The sequence below is a fragment of the Bos indicus x Bos taurus genome, chromosome 20, assembly GCF_003369695.1.
Source record: "Bos indicus x Bos taurus breed Angus x Brahman F1 hybrid chromosome 20, Bos_hybrid_MaternalHap_v2.0, whole genome shotgun sequence".
In the NCBI taxonomy this organism is placed as follows: Eukaryota; Metazoa; Chordata; class Mammalia; order Artiodactyla; family Bovidae; genus Bos; species Bos indicus x Bos taurus.
The window spans coordinates 69,018,087-69,044,920 of record NC_040095.1 but is presented as its reverse complement, the minus strand read 5'-3'; the positions used below and the strand labels follow the sequence as shown (position 1 = coordinate 69,044,920).

Here is a 26,834-nt window from a genome sequence, read left to right as displayed (position 1 = left end):
GTGCTCGGCGGGAGGGGCAGGAGCGGCCGGCGAGGGCGGGCGGCGGGGAGGGGGCGGGCGAGGAGCGGGGGAGCCGGGGGCGGGGCCAGAGCTCAAGGGGATGCCAATCAAAGCATCAACTTCAAATTGTGTCTGAAAGCCGCGCCGCCGAGCGGAGGGCGGCCGCCGCAGTCGGCGCGCGATCGCGGAGCCGGGCGCAGCCGGGAGCCGGGCGCCAGCGAGCACCGGGCCGAGGAGCAGCCACCGGCCCCCGCCTCCGGGCCGGCCCGAGCGCGCCCGGCCGGCGGCCCGCTGCCCCCACTCCGGCACCCGCCTTCCCTAGCCCCGCGCCTAACCTCCCCCGCCTCTTTGATACTTGCCCGCCGCCGCCGCCGCCGCCGACTCCGCGGACATGTCCTTTCCGCAGCTGGGCTACCCGCAGTACCTGAGCGCCGCGGGGCCCGGCGCCTACGGCGGCGAGCGCCCGGGGGTTCTTGCAGCGGCCGCCGCCGCCGCCGCGGCCGCCGCCTCGTCGGGCCGGCCGGGGGCGGCGGAGCTGGGCGCGGGAGCCGGGGCGGCAGCGGTCACCTCGGTGCTGGGCATGTACGCGGCGGCCGGCCCCTACGCGGGCGCGCCCAACTACAGCGCCTTCCTACCCTACGCCGCCGACCTCAGCCTCTTCTCGCAGATGGTGAGTGCTCCCGGCCCGCTCTCACGCGTTGCCCTCCGGCGGCGCGATCAGGGCGCCCGGGCCGAGGGGGCGGGGGCCCGGGCGGGGAGACCGAGCGGCCCAGTCCGGCGGGGCGGAGGCGGCGGGGAGCGCTGAGAGGCCGGCCGGGTAACGGCCCGGCCCGTGGGCCTGGGGAAGCGGGGAGTTGGGAGGCCTGGGCCGCTCGGGGGGTCCCGGTGGGAGTAGGGAGGCCCACGGAGCAGGCCGGGGGCCAGCGGCCCGCGCTGAAGGTCGGGACAAACTCGTGCCCGACGCCCCCGATTCGGTGGCGGCGGCGGCGGGGCAGGCGGGCCCTTTACCCGGCCGCCCCTTCCCGGGCCGTGGGCCCGGCTGCGCGACCTTTTCAGCTTTGGGGCCGGGACCGGAGACTCGATTTTTCCTCCTCTCGGGCAGAACTCGTGCGGTTGTATTCCGTGCACCCGAGGGAACCTTTTAAAGCGAAATAGAGGCGGTCAGAATAAGGCTAACAATGGAGATCGGACGGGCCGAGGGGGTCTCCAAGGCCGGAGTGCAAATTTGAAATTTAAAAACAAAAAGGCGAAATAATTGTTGGCGTCTGAAACGGTGTTTGCTTTGACTTCCGTAAGTTGTCAAAGTTTTCATTTCATTTGCACCGAAAAGAAAAGCGCTTTTCTTCTTGCGTTATATAATGGAGGATTAAAAAGAACAGTGTCCCTGGGCTTAAAATAAATGCTGTCCTCTTAGCCTCTTGTCCCAGTGGGTGTCAGATATGGGGGTGGGGTGGGGAGTGTGCTGCAGATTGAATGCTCCGCAGGGCCGTTGGTCTAAGGGATCCATTTCTCTAAGGTCTGCCTGCGAAGTCTAGTTTAAAACTTCGGACTGCTGGGGACTGCACGCCGGGCGCAGGGGTCGGGGAGGCAGCCCCCTCCTGCTCTGCTGCCGCAGGGTCATGCAGTTTGCAGGCACCCCCCTCCCCCCCGCAGGTCTCCCCTCTCCGCGAAGAAGAGACAGAAAATAAACACCCGGCAACTGTACAGGAGCAAGACGGCCGGCGTGCTTTGCTGGAACTTTTCTTGTAGTTTTGAAAAGAAAGCCTATTTCTCTGAAAGCGACCCCAGCTGCCGTTGAGCTCGGTTGCTCTGGAAAAAGATCAGCTCCCATTTTGTTCTGGCGGCGGGGATGCCGGGGAAGCGATGAGAGATTTACAAGGTATCCTTTCAAAGAGAATTCCCAGCAGAGAGGCGGCCGAAATGTCTTCCTTACAGTTACAACCAAAATAATTAGAAACGTGCAAAGGACGTTTTGCAAAGATTAGGCAGAAAACGAAATCTGGCCAGAGAAACGTTGTCTGTGTGGTTTCGACCACCGAACTAAATAGTCCAAGAAATCTTCTGCTTTTTGCAACTTTCTCAGAGTCGGAGGTCCCCGTCTGCTAACACAACTCGACAGTTTTTACATGGAGATTTTCTGTTTAAAAAAAAATATATATTTTTTAAACAGAAAATTTGAATACAGTTATGTGCCATTTGGGAAACCTACCTGTGTTTGTGCAGGAGGGTGGGGGCCCTGCGGTGAGGACCCACTCCTATTGTACTGTGGTTGGAAACAGAGCTGCTTATTTTTTTGTTTGTTTTAATGGCAAATTATTTAGAAATCCACCCCCCCCCCCAAAGGTATGTGTGCGTGTGTGCCTGTGTTTCCTCCTGGACTCCTGTCCCTTCTTGGAAAGAAAGCCTAAATCCAAACTCGAATTCTAGGCCGAGGTTTTCCAAGCCCTTACGGTGGGGGATTTGGAAGTCAAAAGATAAAATTGTGAGTGAATGTCTGTCTGGGCAATTTATGGTAATAATGAGGCCTAATGAGGTTGTTAGAAAGATAAAATGTTATTTACCAAAAAACCTGGTGGGATAATTTGACTTGCTGTGTTTTACTACCGATGATAAAAAGAATATTGATTGCAAATAAATCACCGCCTCTAAATGCCTGCAAACAGTTTGTGCTTGCTAGCTCCTGATCAAAGTCAAACTTGAGAAGGGGCCGCGGAAGCGGTTCTGCTTCGCGCAGCCGGCGCTCGGGGCCTCGCGTTAAAGTTTTACCGGATAAGCCTTCTTTTTGTATTTAAAAAAAACAAACGGTGTTTTTGTTATTGTTGTCGATCCCGGCCAGGATTAAAATTTTAAATTGCCCGTCACCCACTATAGACCTTTAAGTGCGGGTGAGCCATTCTATGCAGATTTAACTTGGGAGCTAAAAGGAGTATGCTTTCATTTTAAATTGCTGGCGGATTTGGATTCTCTGAAAACCCGGGACGGTTTATTTTGTTTGACCCCCTCAGGGTAGAAGGGAGGGGGGGCCTGGGCTCTCGGTCCTCCGAGTTTGGAGAAACTGTTTTATCAGCCCAGTTAAAAGGTTTTTCCCTCGAGCGAGTGTGAGATAAACTTGGAAATCCGGGCTTCTGGAGTGGTTGTGGGAGGTGGGGGTGGGGGCAGCAAGGGCGGCCTAGGGAAATTCTGGGGGCCCCCGGCGCCCGCTGTGGTCTTCGGAGCACATTTCGAGGATTCTGGAACTTTTCTTGAGTGACCAAAAAAAAAAAAAAAGTCTCGGTGATTGGCGGAAGCGCCGCTTCTGGGGGCGGTTTGTGACCTGACCCCCTCTTCCAACCCGGGTGGTGCATTAGGGTAGGCTTCCTGCTCCGGAGCAGGCTGGACTGTCTGCCCCCGGCTCGCGCAGTTTCGGGGACTCACCTCTCTGTCTCTCTGTCTCTCTCTCTGCCGCTTTCCCCCTCCTCCCTCGCTGGGCCTTGTGGCTGCAGGGTTCACAGTATGAGCTCAAGGACAACCCCGGGGTGCACCCCGCCACCTTCGCGGCCCACACGGCTCCCGCCTACTACCCCTACGGGCAGTTCCAGTACGGAGATCCCGGGCGGCCCAAGAACGCCACGCGGGAGAGCACCAGCACGCTCAAGGCCTGGCTCAACGAGCACCGCAAGAACCCCTACCCCACCAAGGGCGAGAAGATCATGCTGGCCATCATCACCAAGATGACCCTCACGCAGGTCTCCACCTGGTTCGCCAACGCGCGCCGGCGCCTCAAGAAGGAGAACAAGGTGACGTGGGGCGCGCGCAGCAAGGACCAGGAGGACGGCGCTCTCTTCGGAAGCGACACCGAGGGGGACCCGGAGAAGGCTGAGGACGACGAAGAGATCGACCTGGAGAGCATCGATATCGACGAGCACGACGGCGACCAGAGCAACGAGGACGAGGAGGACAAAGCCGAGGCGCCGCGCGCGCCCGACGCGCCCACGGCCCTCGCGCGAGACCAGGGCTCGCCGCTGATGGCCTCCGACGCACTCAAGCCCCCGGACTCGCCCCTGGGCTTGGCCAAGGAGCTCCCGGAGCCCGGCAGCACGCGCCTGCTGAGCCCTGGCGCTGCGGCGGCGGGCGGCCTGCAGGGCGCGCCGAACAGCAAGCCCAAGATCTGGTCGCTGGCCGAGACGGCCACCAGCCCCGACGGTGTGCCCAAGGCCTCGCCGCCGCCGCCTTCCGGCCACCCCGGCGGCGCGCACGGGCCCCCCGCGGGCTCGCCGCTGCAGCACCCCGCCTTCCTGCCCAGCCACGGACTGTACACCTGCCACATCGGCAAGTTCTCCAACTGGACCAACGGCGCATTCCTCGCACAGGGCTCGCTGCTTAACGTGCGCTCCTTCCTGGGCGTGGGCGCGCCGCACGGCCCGCACCTGTCGGCGCCGCCCCCGCCGCAGCCACCGGTCCCCGTGGCCGCGGGGGTGCTCCATGGCGACAAGGCCTCGGCCCGTAGCAGCCCCTCGCTCCCAGGTATGGCACCCAGGGGCATCTGCCCCACCCCAGGCCAGGAATCTGGGAACCAGGCGAGCCTGGGGCGGAGGGGAGCACTAGCCGGGGAGGGGGCTGGGGCAAGGGGAGCACTAACTCAGGGGTGGGGTGGTGGAGGGGATCAGTGGCCCAGTGGGGGGGGGTAGAGGGGAGCACCGGGGGGGGGTGGGGAAGGCGATGTATAGGGGAGCACTAGCCCGGGGAGGATGGCGTGGAGGGCATCACCGGCCAGGAGGGGCGTTGGCTGGGGGCACTGACTGCCCCGGAGGGTGAGACCCAGTGGCCACTGGGCTGGGGTTGAGCCACGATTCCTGTCTGAAGTAGAGGAGGGAGACCAAGGCACTCGGCTCCCCGAGAGAGCCTTGCTCACTCACTGGCTTGCCCTGGGGGTCGGGGGTGTTTCTGGAGGCACTTTCCAGGGGCGGGGAGGGGGGAGGCCCAGCGCCCCTGCGCAGCACCCCTCCCGCGTCTGGGTCCTAAGCTCGGTGTCTCCCCCTCCCTCCCAGAGAGAGACCTCCTCCCCAGACCGGACTCGCCGGCGCAGCAGTTGAAGTCGCCCTTCCAGCCAGTGCGCGACAAGTGAGTGCCCGTGGGCCTTTACTGCTGGGCTGGGGGTGAGGGGTGGGGGGCGGTATCGGGGACGGGCAGCCTGTGTGGACCGCGCGCGCGCGCGCCCTGGCCCGCCAGCCCCGCGGCACCGCAGCCGGCTGGCGGAGTCCACCCGAGTTTCTCCCGAGCCGGGAGCCGCGCCGGGCCGGCGACCCCGCGCCCCCTCCCCGGGCTCTCGGTGGGCAGAGTCCCCCGGCCGGGTTCCAGCTTCCGTCCACTGACAGCGCTGTTCTTGTCTCGCTGTTTCCCACCCCCCACCCCCTGCAGCTCGCTGGCCACGCAGGAAGGGACGCCGCGGATTCTAGCAGCGCTCCCGTCGGCCTGATCCAGGGTCGTCTCTGATTTTCCCCGGGGGGAGGAGGGAGATCTTTGGGAGGGAAGGGATGAGGGAGGAATTAAGACAAAAATTTCAGACCGGTGCAAAGGACAGATCTGGCCACGAAGTCGAGGACTCCCATCCATCGCTTTCTGCAGAAAGGGGCTCCTCCGACCCGAGCTCCGCATCCAGGCAGCCCGGCCGGCCTGTGCCCGAGGCTCGGTGGCTGTCACCGTGCTCCGGGTGACTATCGGTTCGGTAAATGCCCCCACCACGTGCTTGTGTCTTCCCCCCCCCCCCGCCCCCGCCCCTTCCTGTATATAGAGTGATTTCAGATTGTAAATAGCGCGTCAGCGAACTTGTCTAAATCATATATTTTTGTCTAATAAACTAAGCGAAATGGTGGCCCCTGCTCCTGCTGCTGTGTGTGGCTGGGCGTCGCCGCGGGCGTACTCAACCCTGGAATCCGAAATCCTGGCGGGGGGCTTCTACTCCCCCTGCCTGGGGAAAGGGGCTCCTGGGGAGTTTCCGCCCCTGAAGGCCGGTGTTTCTCAGCCTTTCCGCTGTTGTTGAATTTGTTAATGTTGTTACCAGGGCAGTTTCTGGTTGGCAGTTCAGTTCCTTGCAACTCTTACAGATTTATCTGGGCATGCCTTTCTCAGGACATAAATGAGTTCGGTTTTAGGCAGTTTATAAAACGATTTTTTTTTTTTTTTAAGTGGGAAACGATGGGGCGGGGGAATGAAAAGAATTTTCAATCCTGTCCCCAAAGGAGAACTTCTATTTGAAATCAATTTATAACCAGTTGTCTGAGCGGTGCACTGTGACGTCGGGGTGTTTCGTGGGTAGAATGAGGACATAATGGAGTATGAAATTTTGCTTTCAGTTTATTTTTTAGTTATTTGGCTAAATCACACTCGGATAAATTGGAAGTTTCTTTTTTTTTAAACACTCCTGCTGACAGGCCAGGGATGCAGCTAGGTAGTTCTCTGGGCTTGAGCAAGGGGGCTGCTATAATGGCGGCGGGGTGGGACAGTGACAAAGAGGGCAGCGGGCTTTGGTCTCCATGGGACGCCCCTTTAAACCCAGGCGCCCTGCCGTGGGCACACCCAGGGAGCCGAGGAGCCAGTATCGCCCAGATGGCCGCCGCGCTTGGGAGGCAGCCGGAGCGATGGTAGGAGACAAAGCGGGTGGAGCGTGGACGCGCGGCTGAGAGCCGGCCGGGCGCCTGCGGGGACCGCAGCGGTCAGGACTGGGGCGCTCAGAGCAGGGCGCGCAACCTGCGCTTCCAGAGGGTGCCGGACACTCGGCATTGAATTCGTTAGCGCTGAGAAAGCAAACGTTTATAAAACCGCCCGCGAGGATGGAGGGAGGCCTCGGGGTTAGCCGTCCGCCTGGGGCCAAGGCCGAGTCCCTGGTGCCGAGCTGGACATTTCCGACCCCCAGCCCAGCCTCCATATTCGTCCTGGAGACCTCCAGGACCCGCTGTCCCGGGGGGCTACTTTCCTCGGCGAGGATCGCGGCTGAGGGGACGGAACAGGCGGGGTGCCGTTCCTCTGCGGCGGCGGAAGGGGCGCTGGCTCAGCGAACGAACGGGGCGTGCACACCTCTGGCTCCCCGGCCCCGGCGCCCGCGTCCTTCTCCAGCGCGCCCCCAGCCCCCATCAGTCTAAAGGAAGAGGTTTCCGCCGGGTCCCCCAGGCTGGAAGGAGCCCGAAGGGGCGAACACACGTGCGGGGGTGGGGGAGTGCCTGGGTGGGGAGCAGAGGGGCGGCCGGGGGCCGGGCCTCGGAGCCGAGGGGCCGCCGCGGTGGAGCCGCGTCCGGTCCCAACCGACGTGCTCGAGGCGCCCTCTATGGGTTGCGGGCGGGATGGGGGGCTGATGGAGGTGTCCTTCCTGGGGGTCCTCCTTGGCTTTGGGGCTCTGCTGTGGGCGACAGGCTCGAATGATAATGGAGGGCTTTCTCTGTGTTCTAGAGCGCCGCCTGGTTGTTTGAAATGGAGGGGGGCTTGCGGTGCTGGGCTTCCTGGGTAGGCTGCTGGCATGGGGTTGGTGGGGGGTGGGCGGTGGGTTGTTGAGCCAGGAATCCCCTCCGGCCTTTGCCAGGAATCCCCACTGGGCTTTGTGAATCGGCAGAGGAGCTCTGACCTGTCCTCCTTGCTAGGACTTGAGGGGTGAGACGGGCCCTCGGCTCTCAGTCCAGAGTCCTTGGGCAGAGCCTTGGGCCCGCGCCTTGATCTCTGGGAACCAGGGGAACCAGGGTATCTAATTCTGTGTCTGGGGAGGGGGCGCACCTACCAACATTGGAGGATGCGCGCTCTGCTCCTCTGATGAGGGTTGGAGCTCCCAGCCCACAGCCAGCTTGCTCTCCAGGTGGGCAAGGCGTTTGCGGAGACTCCTGATCGCCTCTGGGAGGCTGCAGGTGGGACTCGGGTGGGCCCGGGAATCCTCTGTTCCTGGCCCAGCTCCGCCCTTTCACCCCTAGCTTCCCAACAGTCTAAGAGGCTGGTCCATGCCTGCAACTCTGCTTTCAACCCAGCTTTCCATTCTTCATTTTTCTCCAGTACACTTGGGACCCCGGGCCACACTGTGCTCACCAGGGGCTTCCGAGGCATCAGAAGCCCGTGGCCAGAAGTCTGGAGGGTCTGTGCTCCCCTCCTGGGGACCGAAGCTCCCACCAAAGAAATCAGATCGCCAGCCTCAGAGTTATTTTTTCCTCCAGTGAAGAGCTGGACATGAATTTTTAATCGCGCGTTGAAAGGCATTTTTGTCCTTTGTGTGGTATTTGTTTACATCTCTCCAGCGCCTGCAGCCACCTAAGGGCGTGCACGCCAAGGGTGTGCGGTGCCCACAGGGAGGCCCTGAAATACCTGGGAGCGGACCTAGAAACCCCCTTGGCTTTAAAGCCAAAGTGGAAGTGTTTCTGGAACTTTCTGTGTGTGCAGAGGCTCTCTCTCCTGCCTTCCTCCCACCCCTGCCCAGGACAGTTTCGTAGGCTGACAGTTGTCTTATCAGGAGACCCAACCTGACTGTGTAAGGGTGACGGACATCCGCTGGGTGAAGGCTGGCAGACATCCGCTGGGTGAAGGCTGGCGACTTGTCCTCCCTCCTCCGCAGGCACCGGGGTTCCCACAGAAAGGACCCCCCTGCCAAGTCTGAACAGCGCACTTCTGTCTTCCTTGGGTCTTATTTGAGGGAAGAGAAGAAAGAACACATCTGGTTCCGAGACCTCCTCTCTGCTCCGGACCGGCAGCGGTATTGGGAGATGTCCCAGGTGTGGTCTTCTAGACCAGCCCCCTCTCCCCATTCCTGGTTTGAGGACTTGGGGAGCGGGTTGCGAGCCGTGTCTGAACCGATGACCCGCTAGTCTCTGAGATCGTTCCCACCACCCTTCCTTCCCTCCCTCCCCCGATCAATTATATTCACCACCAGCACATTTATTTCGCCTGCGATACGGAGAATTCATATTCATATCTTGGTTTTAGTGGCCTGACACTGATTAATGTAATACTCACTGTGACTCCAAGGGGCCACCACCCGATGAATCATGCCCTATAAAGTTTCAGTTGTCCTTGTCGATGGGACTCGGCCAGGACGCTCGGAAGCCAGAGGAGGAGGGGGGAGAGGGAGACAGTGAGGTCAGGATGGGCCCTGGTCCTTTCCCCAGATGCTGGGGCCTTGGGGGGCCTGAGCCTCCCTCCTGAGCCGAACCCTCTTTCTGGTCCTGGCCCTGGGGTTCCCTTCCCTTCCCCGTACCAGCCGTCCTGAGGTTGCCAGGTAGCCGAAGCAGGGTCAGGCTGGGGCTGCTGAACGCGCTGGCGAAAGTGACGGGGCTACCTGTGACCAGTAGGAGCAGGGTTTTGCCTCTGGGGCATCCGAACTGGAGGCGGGGAAAGGGGGAAAGGAAGCCAAGTCCAGGGAGGGTTGCTGGTGGGGGCAGCATAGCACAGGTTTGGGGTACACAGACGGCAGGGCCTTGGAAGGCCTGACCAGCCTCCGGCGCTCTCTGCTCAGGGCCTGGACCACTGAGGCCCCAGCGCAGGGATGCAAGTCGGCCAGGCACTCAGGCTTCCTGGGACCACCGAAAGCCAGACAGAGAAGGCTCTGGTACCCGCCACTGAGCACGCAGCCTGTGCCTTGTGGGCCCGTGAGGCGCCAGGCCCCAGGGAGCCTCCTGCCTCACCTCTCCACCACTGCCCCCCGCAGGATGCGGCTCCAGGTTTGGGTTGGGGGTGTGGGGGGGGTGGCGGTTGGTGACTCCAGGGTTAGGTGGCCAGGGGGCACAGCTGGGAGGTAGAGCGGGTGAAGCCTGGGGTGGTGACTGCACCCCACCACCTCGAGGGGTCCCCTGAGTGTACGTGGAAGGAACCGGGCCCCGGGAAGGGCCTCCTGGGCGGGGCCATCCACCTAGGGCCCTGGGGGGGGTTGGTGACTGGTCTCTCCACGGAGCTCAGGGCTCTGCTGGGGACAGGAGCCTGCAGGTCCGCCTGGGGCCCCGCCCTAGTCTTAGCTCCCAGGTGCCAGACCTCAGAAGGTCCTCCCCCAGGGACCGCTGGCCCAGCTCCTGAAGCCGGACATGTCCCCTCTCCCTCCCAGGACAGACGTCTGAACACGGGCCCCCCTGGGGGGAGTGCGGGGGTCAGAGGGCCTGGCCAACCTGGCTGCACAGTGCTTTTAGAGACCCCAGAAGTATTTTACTTCCTTTTCAAATAAAAAGTGTTTCTTTTTTCGGTGGAGGAAAACGTGTCAACAAATATGATCCATAGATTCATCTTTAAAATCCAGCAGCCTTCACACCACTTTATTTATCTCATGTTCTGTAGAGGAGCAGGCCCAGGGGCCCTGCAAGTCACCCTGGGGCAGAGGACCCAGAGGGCCCCAGGAGTGGCCTAATATTCTGGAACTGCCTTAAGCGGGAGGTCAGAGGAGGAGGGGGGCCTGAGCTGGCAGCAGGGGGGCGGGCGGCTGGCAGCCCAGGAAGGGAGGTCCCTGGGGTTGCTGGGCCTCAGGGCTGCCGCTCCCCGCCCTCACCAGCACCTCCTGCCCGCCTCCTCAGGCGGGCGCAAGGGCAGCCCTTTCTGCGGCTGCTGTTTGGTTTCTGAAGACGCCGCGGGTGTCTCTGATCCCCTAATCCATTTATCCGGCGTCCTGAGCACTGGCTCAATGCAGGGACACAATGGCTCGGCCGCATCGGGGGCTGGGGTGGGGGCGGCGCACCCAGGCAGCCCTGCCCCCGCCCCAGGGTCCCCACCGTCCCCAGGGTCTCCTGCGGTGGTGGGAATGACACTGAGATGGTTTATGTCTTCTAAACCGAAGGGCTTTTATTCTTAATTCCTTCTACTTGAAGCTGCCCTTTCCGATGGGATGATGCCGCCGGGGTTCCTCTGCTCGGGGAGGGGCTCAGGCTGGCCAGGGCTTGGGAGGGCGGGGGCGGCCGCGAAGGGTGGGAGCCAGGCGAGCTGGTCACTTGCAGCCTGTCCTCCCTGCCTCTGTCCTGCTTGCTTGTTTGTCGCTGCTGTGCCTGGCTTGTTACTGAATTTTAAACGTATGCTTAATTGCCGGGTCCTCCAATCGCTGTGGCAGTGTCTGAAAATATTAAATACATCTGTGAGATGGTGGGCACCAGAAATTAAAAAAGGTGCGGGCTGTGCTGAATGCTAAGAAGATCTCACAATGAAGTGATTAACATTTTTATGAATAAAATTAATCACGCATTAACTCTGCGGGCACAGTACATCTGAAAGCCAAATGTGGCCCCACCAGCCCCCTTTCTTACACCGGAGAACTTCTGAGGCCTCCTGGGCCCAGGGCAAACATCCAGCCATTAGGAATCTCGGAATATTTATGAGAGGATGTGTCAATAACAGCTATCTGAATTTGAGGCAAGGAAAAGAGAAACTCCAAAAATACCACCACCACCAACCATATAACAGCCAGATTAAAAAAAGCAGCCGGCAATTTTTTTTTTCTGTCCTTTAGCAAATGCTTGGTCAAAACCGGCCTTTTCCGTGCTTGGCTATTCCTGTGGGGTTGTGTGGACCTGGGCCCCAGAGTGCAGCAGGCGGTGATGGGTTCCCCTCCCGAGAGCCCTTGTCCAGGAGGTCAAGGTGCCTGGGGACATGGATGGAGCCCAGGGTGGACCTCCGCGTTATTAAAATTTCCAGCCTCGCAGATAATCAAGCACGGTTTCTCGTGTGCCCGCCTGCCTGCTCCTCCGTTCTCATCTCTTGCCTCTGTGGTTTTGGGATTATTCCAGCAGGCTGTACAAAGGGAAGCGAAGGCATCTGCAGTGTCGCTCTGCAGCCCTGGTGACCCAGCGGCCTTGCCAGTTTGTTGGGGCTCCCAGCTCATGTGTGGAGCAGAAGGTGGAATCAAAGCCGTGTGTCTCCTCCCCTCTGCGCAGCCCTCTTTCACCGCCGTGGCGAATCTCTCCCAGCTCCATGAACCAATCAAACAACGGCCCCTGTTTGAGTTGATATATTAATATTTACTGAGGATTTGCCAGGTCGGGGCTAAGTGTCAGCAGATCGCTAGGGCTGTCCTGTGGGAATAATTAAACAAGTCTCGCCGCACTCCATCCTCCTAACATCTTTATTAATCTTTTTCGTTTTCCCCTTCCCCCTCCTGAAAGAGTACATTGAAATATTGCTTTTGCAACCTTGGAGAAAGGTTTAGACTAAATAACAGGGAAAACACGGTGTGGGCGATGTGTTTAGCTGGGTGGGTCTCCGGACCCTCCTCTGGCAGGTGTCTGAGGGGAGGGAGGTCCTGGTGGGTAACTTATGGCCCAGCCGTGGTGGGTTTCACCTGCCTGGTCTGACACATTTATCCTGAACAATCCACCAGAGACAATCCTACCATTTCTGAGATGCGGGCCACACCCCGGCCGTGCCTCATCGTCCACTCTGCAGAGCAAGGGGCCGCCAGTGGTGGCTTCTGGGTGTCTGCCTTCTTCCGAGTGATTATAGGTTACACTTAGAACAAGTTGGACAATTGTCTTTAATAAGCTTCATAATTAGTGTCGGGACGCCTCATTACAAGTCATTGCCTGTAGCAGTCCTGGGCCAAACAGCCCTTCTGCAATCTGATTTATTTTTTATCAGGCAGCAGGGCTGTCTGGAGTTTTTGTTTGTATAATGGGGGCCTGCACCAGGCCCCCAGTGTAAAAATACCACCAGGAAATTAATTGCTTCTGTGTGGATCCACCGCAGATGTGTCCTGTTGCTCGGGATGGTATATTTTTGACTTTGCTATCCTGGGGTGAGTAGTGGAAAAAAAAAAGAAACACAATATGAGAGCCAGCAATGCAAACATATTAGCATCACTGTGGATTCAGTGTGGCATAATTGAAAACATGGGGTTTCAGGGGAGGATGTGCAGGGAGAGGTCAAGTTTCTGGAAAGATTTTCTTTTTTTTTTTCCTTCCTATTCTCTTTCACAATTTTATTGATTTATTTGTTTGTTTATAAATGGATACACGTATGCCTTCTAAACAGACCCACCCCTGGGCAGACACGTGGCTGGGATGTCTTATAATAACAAGCTCTGATGGAGTGGCTGGTTCCCCGCTCTAAGCCTGAAAGCGGGGCCCTGGGTGAGGCCCACGGTCTGACGCTCTCACAGCCCAGTCTGGGCTGCGTGTCCAGGCTCCAGCCCAAAGGGGCCTCCGGCAGCTCTAGGTGGGTCAGCCTCGTGTGTGCTCCACCTTGGCGTGTGTGTGCACGTCACGTGTGAACAAGCCATGTGCACAGATCTTTCTCCTATGTCCTCAGCGCCCCTCCCCGGGCCCAGATATAAATTAATACTCTTTCATCACACGGATTGACCCCTACATTCTGATGAGGTTGCAAATGCCTCCCCTCACTTAGCACATTTAAAGGATATTTTAAGACTACTTCCTGCCCAATTAGGACTTGTCCCTGGTACGCTCTGTCCTTGGCACCGGACGTTGTTGTCGGCGATTCTACACGGATCTCCGCACGAGGGTGGATGTGTGGTCCCCATGCTGGGTTGCTCAGTCATGCCCGACTCTTTGTGACCCCATGCACTGTAGTCCGCCAGGCTCCTTTGTCTGTGGGATTCTCCAGGCAAGAATGCTGGAGTGGGTTGCTGTGTCCTCCTCCAGGGGATCTTCCTGACCCAGGGTTAAACCTGCATCTCTTAGGTCTCCTGCATTGGCAGGCGGGTTCTTTAGCACAAGCACCGCCTGGGAAGCCCGTATAGTCCCCAGGTCCTCTGACTTTTCTAGAACAGTTTGATGAGCTTCATCCTCCTCTTCGTCTGTTTTGAGGCTGTGTGATGTCTGCTTTTCATGCTCAGCTCTGTGTCGGGATGGAGTTTGTCAAATTGACCACAGCCGACTCAACTTATTTATGGGAAAAAAAAAAAAAAGCGCAAGTCATCCAGGGGCTGATGAAGTCAGCCCGAGCACCCCTCAAGAGGGACAGCACCCTTCCAGGCTGAGCAGCAGGATGGGTGTACGTCCACAAATTTAAAAAAAAAAAACAAAAAAACGCAGAGGTGAAGGCGGACCGCCTGATGTCATGATAAAAGTCATAAAATGCTGAGGATTGGGAGGGAAGATAAATAGGTTTCCTCCACGGAAGAACAGATTGCTGTGACTCTGGGCTCCTGTAGATGCCCCAGACGCTTCTGCAGAGACGTCGTCTCTAGAACGTACCCGGCTGGCTTAGCAGGATCCTGTCCCCTGAGGACTCTAGCAGTCCCTCCTGGGGTTCCACATCACTCTGAGTACTCAGGTCTCATCGACAGCGAACGCGTGCAGGCGACAGGTGGGTGGGGGCCCCCCAACAGAGCTGCACGCCGGGCACCCCTTGCTGGTTGCGCATGAGGACACCGGTGGGGGTCAGGGCCTGGGGGCGCCACCTCCCAGTGTCCAGATGAAGCCAATGGGTGAACTCAGGAGCAGAGGCGGTGAGTGGGACCCAAGAGTGCCCAGGGTGGGGTGTGTGTGTGAGAGAGACAGGCAGACAGTGAGAGGCAGAGGTTGAGAGAGGTAAACTCAGAGATGAAAACCCAGACCCACGTGTTTCCCTCACCCCGGGTTCCTCCCCAAGCCTCCTCTCCCGATACCTCTCACACCCGCCCCTCAGGGAAAGGTGTTCAGATGCCTGTTTCCCAGCAGCTCCGGCTGGCTCCTGTTTCAGCAGGTGATGGGGGGCGGGGCTGGTCTTTTGCATTTTAAGTCACAGTCATTCTGAAAGCCAGGTGGAGCCTACACCTGGAGGACCATAGCGTGGATCCCAAGCTGCACTCAATCCCTTCCCATTAAAGAATCAGCTGGAGGGTCACCTCTCCTGCCTCACTGATCCTGAGCTGCAAGGGTCTAAGCTCTGCAGGAGCACACGGACCCGTTTTCGGTGGGCAGAGTCGTCTGCGTTCTCCGGGAGGGGTGGGGGGCGGTGCATCGCGCATTGCGAGCTCTGCCTCTGGGCCAGCCCCGGGGTTCCACACGCCTTGCTGACGTCTGTGCCGAGCTGCCCGGGGAAAGCGGACCTTCCCTGACATCCTGCCGAGCCCATGGCCGGCGGGGCCATGCATCAACTCCCAGAAGTGAAAAAGGAAGTGGTGAAATGTTGCCCGTCCCTGGTGGGTCCCACATCCGTCACACCAGCAGTCTCTCCAGACACTTCCTTCCAGGATCTCCCCCAGTTCCGAGCGTCGCGGGTTCTCCATGCCCGACATCAACCTGTACGTGTGGACGGCGTTTTCTCTTTCACTTGTCATACAGTCGAGAATCAAAAAGTAGACGACACTTGTTCCAGTCATAGCCGGATGCATACAGGGGTGAGGCCGCCTCCTCTGGTGAACAGCGAGGCTGCGGGCGCCTGATGGGAAACTGTTGTCCCTGTCCCTCCGGCTCCAGGAGGGACAAACCACTGTGGGCAGCGTCATCCGAGGAAAGCTGGGTGCGGCCCACAGCCGGCTTCCACCCTCAGGGCGGGGAGCCAACTACAGCACCCTCTTTAGGGCAGGAGTCTTGAATCCGAGCACCCACTTGGCTGTGTGTTTTCCCTCCTTTCTTGCCATGGGCCATGTCGCTTCAGTCGTGTCCAGTTCTTTGCAACCCCATGGACTGGAGCCCACCAGGCTCCTCTGTTCATGAGCTTTCCCAGGCAAGAACACGAGTGGGTTGCCCTTTCCTTCTCCGGGAAATCTTCCCCACCCAGGGTGCGAACCTGCATCTCTTATATCTCTGGCATTGTTTTCTCTCCCTTCTTACCCACACCTAAATGTAAAGATAGGAAAGAATGTCTCAGCCAAGTTTGAGACCAGCCTCATCTTTAAGGACTAAAGTTGTTTTCTCCTGGGAAATACTTCTTCCCATTTCTAAGAAAGAAAAACAAATTAATCTATAAGGAAGATGCTCAAGACCTTCCCAGGCATCAAATAGCTGTTAAAAAACAAACAACATTTTGATAAGCTAAGTATAAGTGGATCAGAAACATGTGGCTTTGGTTTTCCCTAAAAGGCTTACTTTGAACCCCAAATATTTTTAGAAAGTTTGAGGTGTCCAAATGCTCTTCATTTGGGAACACCCAGCCATCATTTTAAGGGAATGGACTCGATACACATGTTTCTAATCTATTTGCAATGATCAGAGTCAACTGCTCATTTTGGAGAGCTTTTGATGTGCAGGCATCCCTCTGGGCTTTAAAAAACCCTCCTGCAGCATCCCTTCCCTCTGACGGCAACTCCGTCTTCCCAGAGTTGCAGAACTGCTCGTCACGCCACAGGTATCGCCGCACGTCTTCCGCTTCCACATCTCGGGGAGGATCTGATCCGTAATGATGCCTTTCCCGTGTTAGGAACATGTGGTCTCGGAAGGAGAGGTGAGGAGATCTCAGGGCAGGTCGCTGTCACTGCTGACCTGTTAGGGGTGACGGTCCCCCGCGGCTGAGCTGCGGAAGATGCTCTCTGGACGTCCACTGACGGAAGGACGTGCTGACGTCACGTTCATTTTGGTGAGCCAGGAGCCAGTGAGCTGCGGCCCCGTGTGATGGTAAACGCGATTCACGTCTTGGGTAGTTAACACCCACCTGCCCAGCACACAGCCTCGAGGGGCGACTCCAGGGTGCCCTCCGGTCTGGGCATGTGAGCCGCACGCACACGCGGGCACAGAGTGTGGGATGAGAGCTCATGGACACAAACATTGTCATCTCGGCCTAAATTAGGATGAGTGTTCATTCCTGACGCTTGGAGCTCCCTGGCTCGGTGGTTAAGAAGCCTGCAATGCAGGAGACGCGGGTTTGATCCCTGGGTCGGGAAGATCCCCTGGAGAAGGACATGGCAACCCATTCCAGTATTCTTGCCTGGAGAATCCCGTGGACAGAGGAGCCTGGTGGGCTACGGTCAACGGGGTCTCAAGAGTCAGACATGACTGAGGGACTAAACAACGATTCCTGACATTTAGGGAATGACTGCTGCCTGCGGACAGTGTTTGTAATTTACGTGTGATAATAGGGAAGGGGGGAGTTATTATTTTCTTAATTTTAGGGGTGCGGGCCTGGGGTCAGGAATCGCCCCAGAAGCCCAGGGTTCCCATGACGCTGGCTGCCAGAACAGGATGGAGAGGTTTCCAGGCTCCTTCCGAGCCCCTGCACCCCCGTTGTCAGAGCCCCGCGTCTGGAGACGGTCACATGATGTGTGCTGCCACGTGGTAGAACTTCCCCGTTCCATCAGAGACCTCTGTGGCCCCCAGATCCTTCGCTCACCCCTGGGGATGGAGCCCATCCTCCCGGAGCCGAGGCGTTTCAGAATCTGGTTGTCATTTTTCTGTCATCGGGAGGCGAGGCTATTTTTCTTAGTGTCTTTTTATGCCCAAATACGACAAGCTGGCATGTAATTTCCCACACTTTGTCTGTGGGAAGAGGACCTGGCTTCCCGCGGATGCAGACATCGTGTCAGCCAGGGCGCCTACGGCTCTGAGGACTCGGGGAGCAGTTCATCATCTCGGTTATCCCTGCTGCCTGCCCCGCGCACGGAGATCCTATGCTCCTCCCCCTCCTCATCCCTTCCTCCTCCTCCCTCTCCCTCCTCCTTCCCCCCCACATTCCCCCTCCTCCCTGCCTTTCCCTCCTCTCTCTTCCTCCTCCCTCCCCCTCCTCCCCCTCCTCCCTTCTCCTGTCCCCCTCCTCCCTCTTCCCTGTCCCCCTCCCCCCTCTCCCTCTCCCTCCTGCTTTACAGCCCCAGCTGGGTTTGTCTCACGTTCAGGAGACTTGTAGACTCCCTTGGGCACAAAGATCCTACACCTGCAGGTAGAAATGTGAGCCCGCCAGGTTGCAGTGAGCTTTCTAAGGACCCACAAGTCCTCCTGTGGATGGAGAAAAGGGAGACGTTCCCAGGGAGGGGGCCGCGGTGGCCAGCAGGTGTTTCGGGACAAGAAGCGGGGGTCCTGCAGGGATGGCGAGGAGGGGGCACGCTGACTGGGGTGCGGGTGCCTCTCCACCACAGGACCTGGCTCGCTCACCCCAGCTTCCAGGTCGCCCCTAAATGGACGGCCTTGTCCTCTGCCCTGAAACCGGGAGACCCTCAAGGAGAATTTACTAGAACCTGCTAAAATTCGCCCCTAGGAGCGATGATTCTGTTTCCAGCTGGATCCTGGGCTTCTGACCTAAGCATGTCCCAAGTGACCTGTTCCCTGCGAGACAGCCCGTGCCGACCTCCGGGGGCCTCGTGTTCCGTCTGGACGGAGACCATCTCCGCGGAGGGCCCTGCCCGTGGGGCCAGCCGTCCCTGTAAGAGGGGCGTCCTGACCGTGAGGCTGTGGAGTAGCTCTTTGTGCCCAGTGGCTTAAGGACATCCCGGAGCTACCCACGACTTCGGCCACTTCGCTTGAAATCAGACACTGCATTCTGGTGAAGGGGCTCAGGTTCATGCAGGGATCGGAATGTTCCAGCAGCCAGTTCCAAGGTACTGGAAGGAGAGCAGGAGGCAGGGCTCCCTGGGGAGGCTGAGCTCGGGGAGGGGTGTGCTCAGCCAGCCAGTTAGCGAGCTCCTTCCCGAGGATGTGTCCTCATCCGCGGGGCTTCTCTTCCCAAGGTCCATGGCTGCGGCTGCCCAGAGTGCCCCCATCGTGTCTCCCTCCCTAGTACTTGGCTTTCTGGGTCGGGGTGGGGGGGGCAGGAGCAGGCGGGGGTGTCCCTGCGTTTTAAACACCATTACGGGACTCTGGGGACACATTGGCTGGTGTCCTTCCTGGAGGACCCAGTCCCCGCCATTTTCAGCAGACACGGCACGTTCTATGGTAACTTTCCACAAGCCTGCGGTGGTAGGCCCTCTTTCTGCTGGTGGCGAGAACATTAAATGCAATTTGCTACTTGCCTTTAGCGTCTTAGTCCATCAAGAGAGCATTAATTGGTGGCATGAGGGCTGTCCCCTGCCCCTGGGGCCTGGGAGGGGGGTCTTTGGGGAGTTCTCAGAGATACAGCATTCCTGTGGCTTTTGGATTGGTCCCTCTGTGTATCAGATGAGATGCTCTAAGAACAAGAACAACTGGGGACTCTGTTCCTCCAAGTACGGTTTCCAGCCCTTCTGGTTCATGCCTTCGGTGAAAACAATTAACTTTTGTATATTTCAGGATACAGGCAGGACCTTGTGGAAATCTTATTTAATTATGTGCTATATTAATGTTATATTGATTATGTTATTGCCTGTAAATCCAGTTGCTTAATAAAGCTGCAGTCATTTTGCAATAAAGTTGTGTTTGCAGTCAATTAATGGGTGTCTGGGGGCAGACAGCTATGTGCAGGGGGGCGTTGGCGGGAAGAAAAGTCGTCCCAGGGCTGAAAACCAGAGGAGCCAGCAGAGAACATCAGTTATTTATGCACACGGAGGAATGTAGGTAAGTGTGTGTGCACAGTTGGGCGAAGTCCAGAGGAAAGGCGTATACCCCGTGCACTTATTTTTAGCACAGGGGTCTGGGGACTTGTGAACGGCTGTCTGTATGGGCAGACTCTCCGGGCGCTGGGGCAGTGTCTGTACGTGGAGCAGGGTAACGCTTGGTTTAAAGAAGCCAGGTGGCCGATAACCGCCGATATTGAGACCATGTGAAGGCAGGGGAGCAAAGCATGGTTTTGTTGCTCATCATGCTGACTTCCACGTCAGAGAAGCACATCCCCGAGTTCACAGGAAATGCCACAGCCCTTCTGAAGATCACATTTGCCATGAATACCATTCGGCATGTGGTCCAGCTTTTATCTCTCTAGCAGAGATTGCATGTCATGATTTTCACATCTGATGCTAAACTCAGGTCGCTACAGAGTAAGGAATAGCTATTTCTTTCTTTCTCATCTCTAGGGATGTGTCCAACATGGGTGTCCTCAAAACAGAGTAGGAACTGAATGTTGAAGCTTTACGAATATTGTTTTTTAAATAATACACCATAGCAAATGAAAGATGAGCCATTCCTCAATTCAGAGAGATTAATTGATCCTTCCTATCAATGAACGTTCTCTGTCAATCAAATAGTGAGGTAATCTTATTCGGAGCAGGCCAATGGTACTATCGTGATAGGGTAGCCTCTGTGTGTGTTCAGTCGCTAAGCTGTGTCTGATTCTTTGCGACCCCGTGGACTGCAGCCAGCCAGGCTCCTCTGTCCATGGGATTTTCCAGGTAAGAACACTGGAGTGGGCTACCATTTCCTTCTCCAGGGGGTTTTCCTGACCCACAGGATGGAATCCAAGTCTCACAGATTGCAGGCAGATTCTTTACCAACTGAGCCAGCATGGGACCCCAAGGGTGTCATCGAAGAGTGTATAATCTTGTGATCTTACAGTGAAGGGCGTGTCAGTGACCAGCTTCCTGTCACAGGAGGATCCCCAAGGACCCAAGTTTGGGGGTGACTAAAGCTCCCTGACTCCAGCTTCGGCTCTTGTCAGTGGCAAACAGCTTTCACCCGTAAGGGAGAATGCAGTGTTTCCTCCAAAGCTCGGTGGGTCCTGCCAGTGAATTTTTCCTGTGGGCTCGTCTGTGCCTGGGATCTGCTTTACCTGGTACTCCTCACTCTGCGAGCTTGGCCCACCCAGTCCTCAACTGCAGGCAGATACCCATCCCCAGGGGCTCCACAGGGGCATCCGGGTTAGATGGTTTCTCGCTGTCTGTATTCCAGATGGCAGTTCACTGCCAAATGTCCAAACGTCCTTAGTAGAGAATGAACTTTCCACTTCAAACCAAACTCAACATCTCCTAGGCTGCTGTCCTTTCGGCTCTGAGGACCACAGGGTGATGAGGGAGCCTGTGGTTCTGTGAAAGGTGCTGAGGTGTGGAGCGGGACTCCACTCCATCTGCTTTGAGAGAGAAAGATGCTGACTGTCACCAAACGAGCTCAACGGCTGAGTGTTCAGTGACACCCAGGTGCTAGAGCTGAGAGAGGAGCAGAGACCTTCCCATCGAATCTAACAAGCCTGAGTCTTCTGCTCAGGGGCTTCCCCTCTGTGGCGGACCTGTGCACAGCCCAGGCGTCCCCTCCTGCTGTGGAGAGCAAAGCCCCTCGAGCCAACCAACCGCCCTTTAAGGTGTCGGCAGCCTCCTTCATCTTAGCATGAGTCAGAGTCAGCTCTGGGATGGCTGAAGACTGAAGTGGGTTTTTATACTCTTGAGAACAAATGTGGGAAGAAGACAGCCAGCGTGGGAGTGGGGTGCGTGCCTAGGATGGGTTGGGGAGCAGAGATGGAAGTCTTGGGGGGCAGAAGCCCAGCCTTTCTCGGGTTAGAGGGGCCCGTGCACTGGGAGGCATTTCTATGCCCAGAGTTAGGGCGGCTGCTACGCCGAGTGCCCCTGGGCCCAGCCCTGCCGGGAGCCTTGTCTGTTACCACTGAGGCCAGGCACTTGCACGGAACCATCTGTGGTCCTAAGAGGGAGAAGCATATAGACACCTGCACCTCCCCAGTAAGGTGGTTAGGGGACCCTCTGTCCCCGCCTCGGACAGGGAGAGATGCCCATCCCCCAGCTGGGCGGGGAGTCTGGGAGCTGCCCGGCTTCACGGCAGGCAGACGGCTACCCTGCAGTCCCAGGAAGGTGCAAAACGTGTCGTCACACATCCACCGCAGCCCACCACGGACGGGAGCACAGACCAGCAGGAACGACACACGGAAACCACATGCACGCCACGCGGGGCGGGGCCAAGACGGGCAGCACCTCTGGTGAGAGACTTTGGGAAAGGCGAAGTAAAGTGCTTCCCATCCATGTGCTCCTTGAGGTGAAAAGCGACCTCCGGGACACACTTGGACCCGAGGGTGTGCTTCCTCAGGGCCTCCGCACCCGGACCCCACTGGAGGCGTGTCCTGAGGGGGTCTCTGTGCACCTGTAGTGCGATCCTCCCCGTGAGTGTGGCCAGGCCCCCTCTGTCCCCAGACCTGACGTGTGTCAGCAGGCTCGGGTCTCTGATAAAAGCCCCGTGGCTTCCCTCACTTTCTAAATTGAAGTGATACAAGTCAACGTTTTGGCTCTGAAATGAATTTTTTAAAAGAGAGCTTTTGCAAAAGGTTAAGCGGCACGGGATCACTGGGCAGCTTGGAGAATGTCTTCCTGCCCCTTATTTGTATGATGGGGCCCCGTTCCCTTCAGGACAAGCACCAGGCGCTCACTAGGACCAATGCAGCCATCAGCGTGGGTGCAGAGAGGTGCCCGATGGTCCTGGGCTGGGCAGTGAGCCCACAGAGCAACAGGCTCGCCAGCGCTGACTGCTTTAGGATGTCGTGTTTGATGCCGAGTTTATTATAATTTCCTTTAAAGCATTTGTCTTTTCCACTCCTCTCCTCACTGCGCTCGTTCTGAAAGTCCTCCTCTGTGTGATTTTTCTGATCATTGGCACTTGTGGCTATTGTTCACTCAACAGTCACAACAAAACATGAGCTGAGAGACCGAAAGTGCGTTGCCTTGAGTTTTGGAGCCCAGGTTGGGTTATGACTTTTGCCTGCTCACCGCCTCCGTGATGTCGTAGATTGGGACAAGACGATAGGCATCATTTAGAACCATGGACTTCCACTTGTTTTTCTTTCTTACGAGTACAAAGCACGGACTAACCCCGTGGCACAAAATTTAAATGCATGAAGTGCACAGACACATATACGCTCACACAAGCATTTGTGACTCAAAAAGATTTTACGAAAATACACTTACCGTCGCCTGGGCAGCACACTATTTTCCATCCTCTGTTTTAGATGCTGACTTCCACCGACTCAGTTTGTGTCATAACCTGTATCCTGGCAAACAACGATGACCTTACCTCCCAACAGGTAAAACGAGGCTAGAACAGGAGCCTCAGCGATCACACCGGTTGGCATGTTTTTTCTACCACAGAAAGACGTTCAAGCAGAAGATGGGCTGAGATGCTGGGGGCATTTCCTCTCCCTGGAATCGTGCGCTAGGGCAGGGCGTCTGGGCTTGGTGCTGCCCGAGGCCCAGGGCCCTCCACCTGTCTGCTCCGCCTCCTGGGTGGGTGGGTACAGAGGACATGTCGCCCCAAGGTCACAGGAAGCCTCAGAATTTACAGGGACCACACGCCTGGGATGTCACCCTGCAAGGAAAATGGAGGTGCCCTGCTGACGTCTGGAGTTTTGACGAGCAAGCCCAAGGACAGTTTGGTCCAGGCTGGCCCAGACCGGACCCCGTGTCTGTGAGGTTGTCACAGAGCCCAGCAGACAAGCCTCTCGTTCCTGAATTCCTGGGGTGTCACCAGGGCTCTGTGTGCCCGTAGCCAGTGAGTTGTCGGTGGGGAGGGGCCGGTGGAGGGACTGAGGAGAAGGTGACCCTCAGTTTCTGCTCTTCACGCCCATCGTCAGCAGGACCCCGTGAGGCTGGTGGGATCGGATGTCTTCGGGACTCTCAGCAAGAGTTCGGACCTACGGGGATCCCGCTTGCATCTGGAAATCTAGCCGCCCGACCAGGGACATGTGAGAAGCAAGGAAGAGTGTGCTTGGGGTCGAGGCTGCCGCGGGGGTCCCCAGAACCTGGGGCCGCTGCCGTGTGCCCACACCGACATGGAAGCCCAGCACATGGAGTGTGCCTCCTCGTGGATCCACACTCCATGGATGCGGCCACTTCAACCTCCTCCCTCCCCACTGGCCCCTAACCCCAAGCCCTAAGCTCAGCCCCTGAACCCCGAGCCTGGGACCCGTCCTGTGGCCTGTGACCCTGTGCCGAGGCCGGATGGAGGCTCCCTTCCTGCCAGGCCTCCTGTGCTCGCCTTATGTCTCACGGTGGCTCTTCTGTGAATGGCTTGTTTTTTCTTTTTCTGTGTTACCTGGTTTGTTTATTTTCTCTCTCTCCTGGACAATTTTCATCTGCATGCAGACGTGTTCTAATGTCTCCCTTCTGAAACTTAAATAAATACCTTGCTGTCTCAGATCCCGTGTCTTCGTTCAAAACATCTCAAAACCGACACCACCCAGGGTTCGCTTCCCACTTCTGTTCTCTGGCCCGAGTTCCCCAGGATGAGGCTGCGTCCCTCCCCTCTCCCCGTGGCCTGCTCCTGCTGAGCCCACCGAGGCCCCCACTTCTGCAGATCCACACGCGGGTGCTCCCCTCCATCCCCCTTTTCAGCCTCTGCCCACGGGCCCAGCCAGCATCCCACGTGCCGGGAGCTGGGAGCGCTCTGCCTTTGGGTTCTGGAACGGCTTCCTTTCCTGTTGCCCCTTCCCGCTCACTGGCCATCTCTCCCAGTTGATTCCACCGGCTCCTCCCGACTGGGATGATCCTCGGGTCGTCTTCCGTCTAGCTACAGCCCTCCAGGCACCCTGGTCCCCTGAGGACTGCCAGTGGCCTCAGTGCACACGTGACTCCAAGCATCACCCCGCGCCCAGCCTCACTCACTCACGTCTGCCCTGCCTCTGCGGGGTGTCCGACCAACATTCCAAACCCAGAGTGTCCAGGGGAATTGCTGAGCGCCTCCGTCTCAAACCGCCCCCCACCCTGCCTCCCCTCTGAAATGAACAGGGCACCATCTCCCCAGTGCTCAGCTAAAATCCAAGAGGCTGCTTCTTTCCTGCACCCTGTAGCCTGTCCATCAGCATGTCCTTCTGGCCCTGGCCCAGCATGTCCAGCGCGTCCAACCTGTCTGCCTAATGCCGTGTCTGGCCCTTTGCTCAATGCCCACCCTGGTCCCATCCGCCATCTGCTCTTACCTGGGTCACTGGACAAGCCATTTGACCTCCTGTCTGGCTGTTGGATGGTAAAGGCTGCCAGGGAGGGCTTTTAAAAATGTTAAGTCATATCACCATATCCTGTCATCTTGAGCTCCCCATGGCTGTCACGTGGTGAAACCTAAACGAAACAACGCACACACGCGCACACACACTTTGCATCCTGGTTTACAAGACAGAGCACGAAAAGCTCAACTCATCGCTGGGGGAGAAGTCGACCCTTCCCAGTGACGAGCTGCTCCAGCCATCACCCGGTTGTGTGTGCAGGGGTTAATAACGGATGCATTTTGGGAGTTTCTTGGACATCAAGGAGATCAAACAAGTCAGTCCTAAAGGATTCATTGGAAGGACTGATGCTGAAGCTGGAGCTCCAGTCCTTTGGCCCCCTGATTGGAAGAACTGACTCATTGGAAAAGACCCTGATGCTGGGAAAGATTGAAGGCAGGAGGAGAAGGGATGGCAGAGGATGGGATGCTTGGATGGCATCACTGACTCAATGCACTGGGTTTGAGCAAACTCCGGGAGTTGGTGAAGGACAGGGCAGCCTGGCATGCTGCAGCCCATGGGGTCGCAGAGTCGGACACGACCGAGCGACTGAACAGCAAACAGCTTTGAACAGCTCGACTCTTGACGGGCAGGAAGTGTCATGATGACCACTTTACCTGCATCGTCACCGTGGCCGCGCAGAGCAGACACCAGCTCCGCAGGCGAGCATGGGAAACTGAGAGAAGACGGTGGTCAGTTTAGAGACGCTGGGATTTGGTGTCGAACCCGCTGCAGGTCAGAGTTCCCGGGCAGCGTACGAGGAGATGGAGAGGGGGTTGTGGGTCGTGCTCTGTGGAGAGGAAGGGGCGGCTAGCCTCCGGGGGCTGGAAGGATGCAGGCAGGGAGTGGTGAGGGTGCTCTCCTTTGTCCCCTCGCTCACCCAGAGGGGAGTGTGATCTGGGTGCTCTCCCGCCAGGAGATGCCCCGAGGGGTGGAGGCCGAGACGGTCTGCAGGACTCAGGAACGGCGGCAGGCTGACTGGTCCTCACCGGGCATGGGCGCAATGTCCCTGCGAGCACTGCGGGTCCCAGGATGTGGCCTGCCAAGCCTTCCTGACCCTGCGCAGAGCACACTGGCTCCTTGTATTTCAGCGTCAGCAGAGAAAATGCCCTCAGCCGAACTGACCCCTCTCCAGGGGCAACGGGACCACCCACCCCCGAGTCAGTCTGCACAGTGTGTGCGTGCAACGCCATGGACTGTAGCCCACCAGGCTCCTCTGTCCATGGGATTCTCCAGACGAGAGTACTGGAGTGGGTTGCCATGCCTTCCTCCAGGGGATCTTCCCCACCCAGGGATTGAACCTGCGTCTCTTATGTCTCCTGCATTGGCAGATGGGTTCTTTTTTTTTTTTTTTGAAAGTAAAACAATAACTTATTTTTCTTATTCTTAATTGATCTAACGGATAACAGCTGCTCAAAATAATAGCAGCAATGTACTTGATTATGTTTGTTTATGTCTTATATATGTATATACATGCTTGTTGTTGCTGTTGTGCTCAGTCATGTCTCACTCTTTGCAACCCCATGGATTGTATAGCCCACCAGGTTCCCCTATCCATGGAGTTTTCTAGGCAAACATACTGGAGTGGGTTGCCATTTCATACTCAAGGAAATCTTGAGTATGGTAAAGGGTTCTTTACCACTATTCAGACAAGAATACTGGAGTGGGTTGCCACGCCCTCCTCCAGGGGATCTTCCCCACTCAGGGATTGAACCCGCGTCTCTTATGTCTCCTGCATTGGCAGATGGGTTCTTTACCACTATCGCCACTTGGGAAGCCCCACTCTGCACAGGCTGGGCATCTAATTGAGCCGTAACCCTTTTCTCCAGAACTGCCCACCTGGCACTCACGTCGTCTTGCATTATTAACAGAAACAACTCAGTTTTTTTTCTTTTTTTCCTGGGGAAATGTAAGGATTAATAAGCAGAGTTGAAAGGTGTGATTGGGTCGCTGGTTAAAGCAGGCTTTGCCCGAGGACACAGGTCTTTCTGCTGATGAGACGGATTTGGGTCTCCTGTGGACATGCCCAAGGCTGCTTCTGTCTGGCTTTCATGGTGAGTTATGTTATCTGAGTCCGGGGAAGCGAAGAAGATGGCTCAAGAGGTTAAAAGGAGTGGAGGGAAGAATTGATTTTTCCATCCAAAATGTCATTGTTCATTGATAACAGACCGTGGCGGTAA

At 57.4% G+C, this 26,834-nt stretch overlaps 1 protein-coding gene across 1 annotated transcript; it reads left to right on the top strand.

Moving 5' to 3' along the window:
- Positions 1 to 238: 238 nt before the first annotated feature.
- Positions 239 to 5,851, top strand: IRX1 (iroquois homeobox 1). Its single transcript, XM_027520424.1, has 4 exons — positions 239 to 670; positions 3,483 to 4,503; positions 5,028 to 5,100; positions 5,398 to 5,851. Exons 1-4 carry the CDS (start codon positions 392 to 394, stop codon positions 5,453 to 5,455), a joined length of 1,431 nt encoding a protein of 476 aa, XP_027376225.1. The 5' UTR covers positions 239 to 391; the 3' UTR covers positions 5,456 to 5,851.
- The last annotated feature ends 20,983 nt before the right edge of the window (positions 5,852 to 26,834 follow it).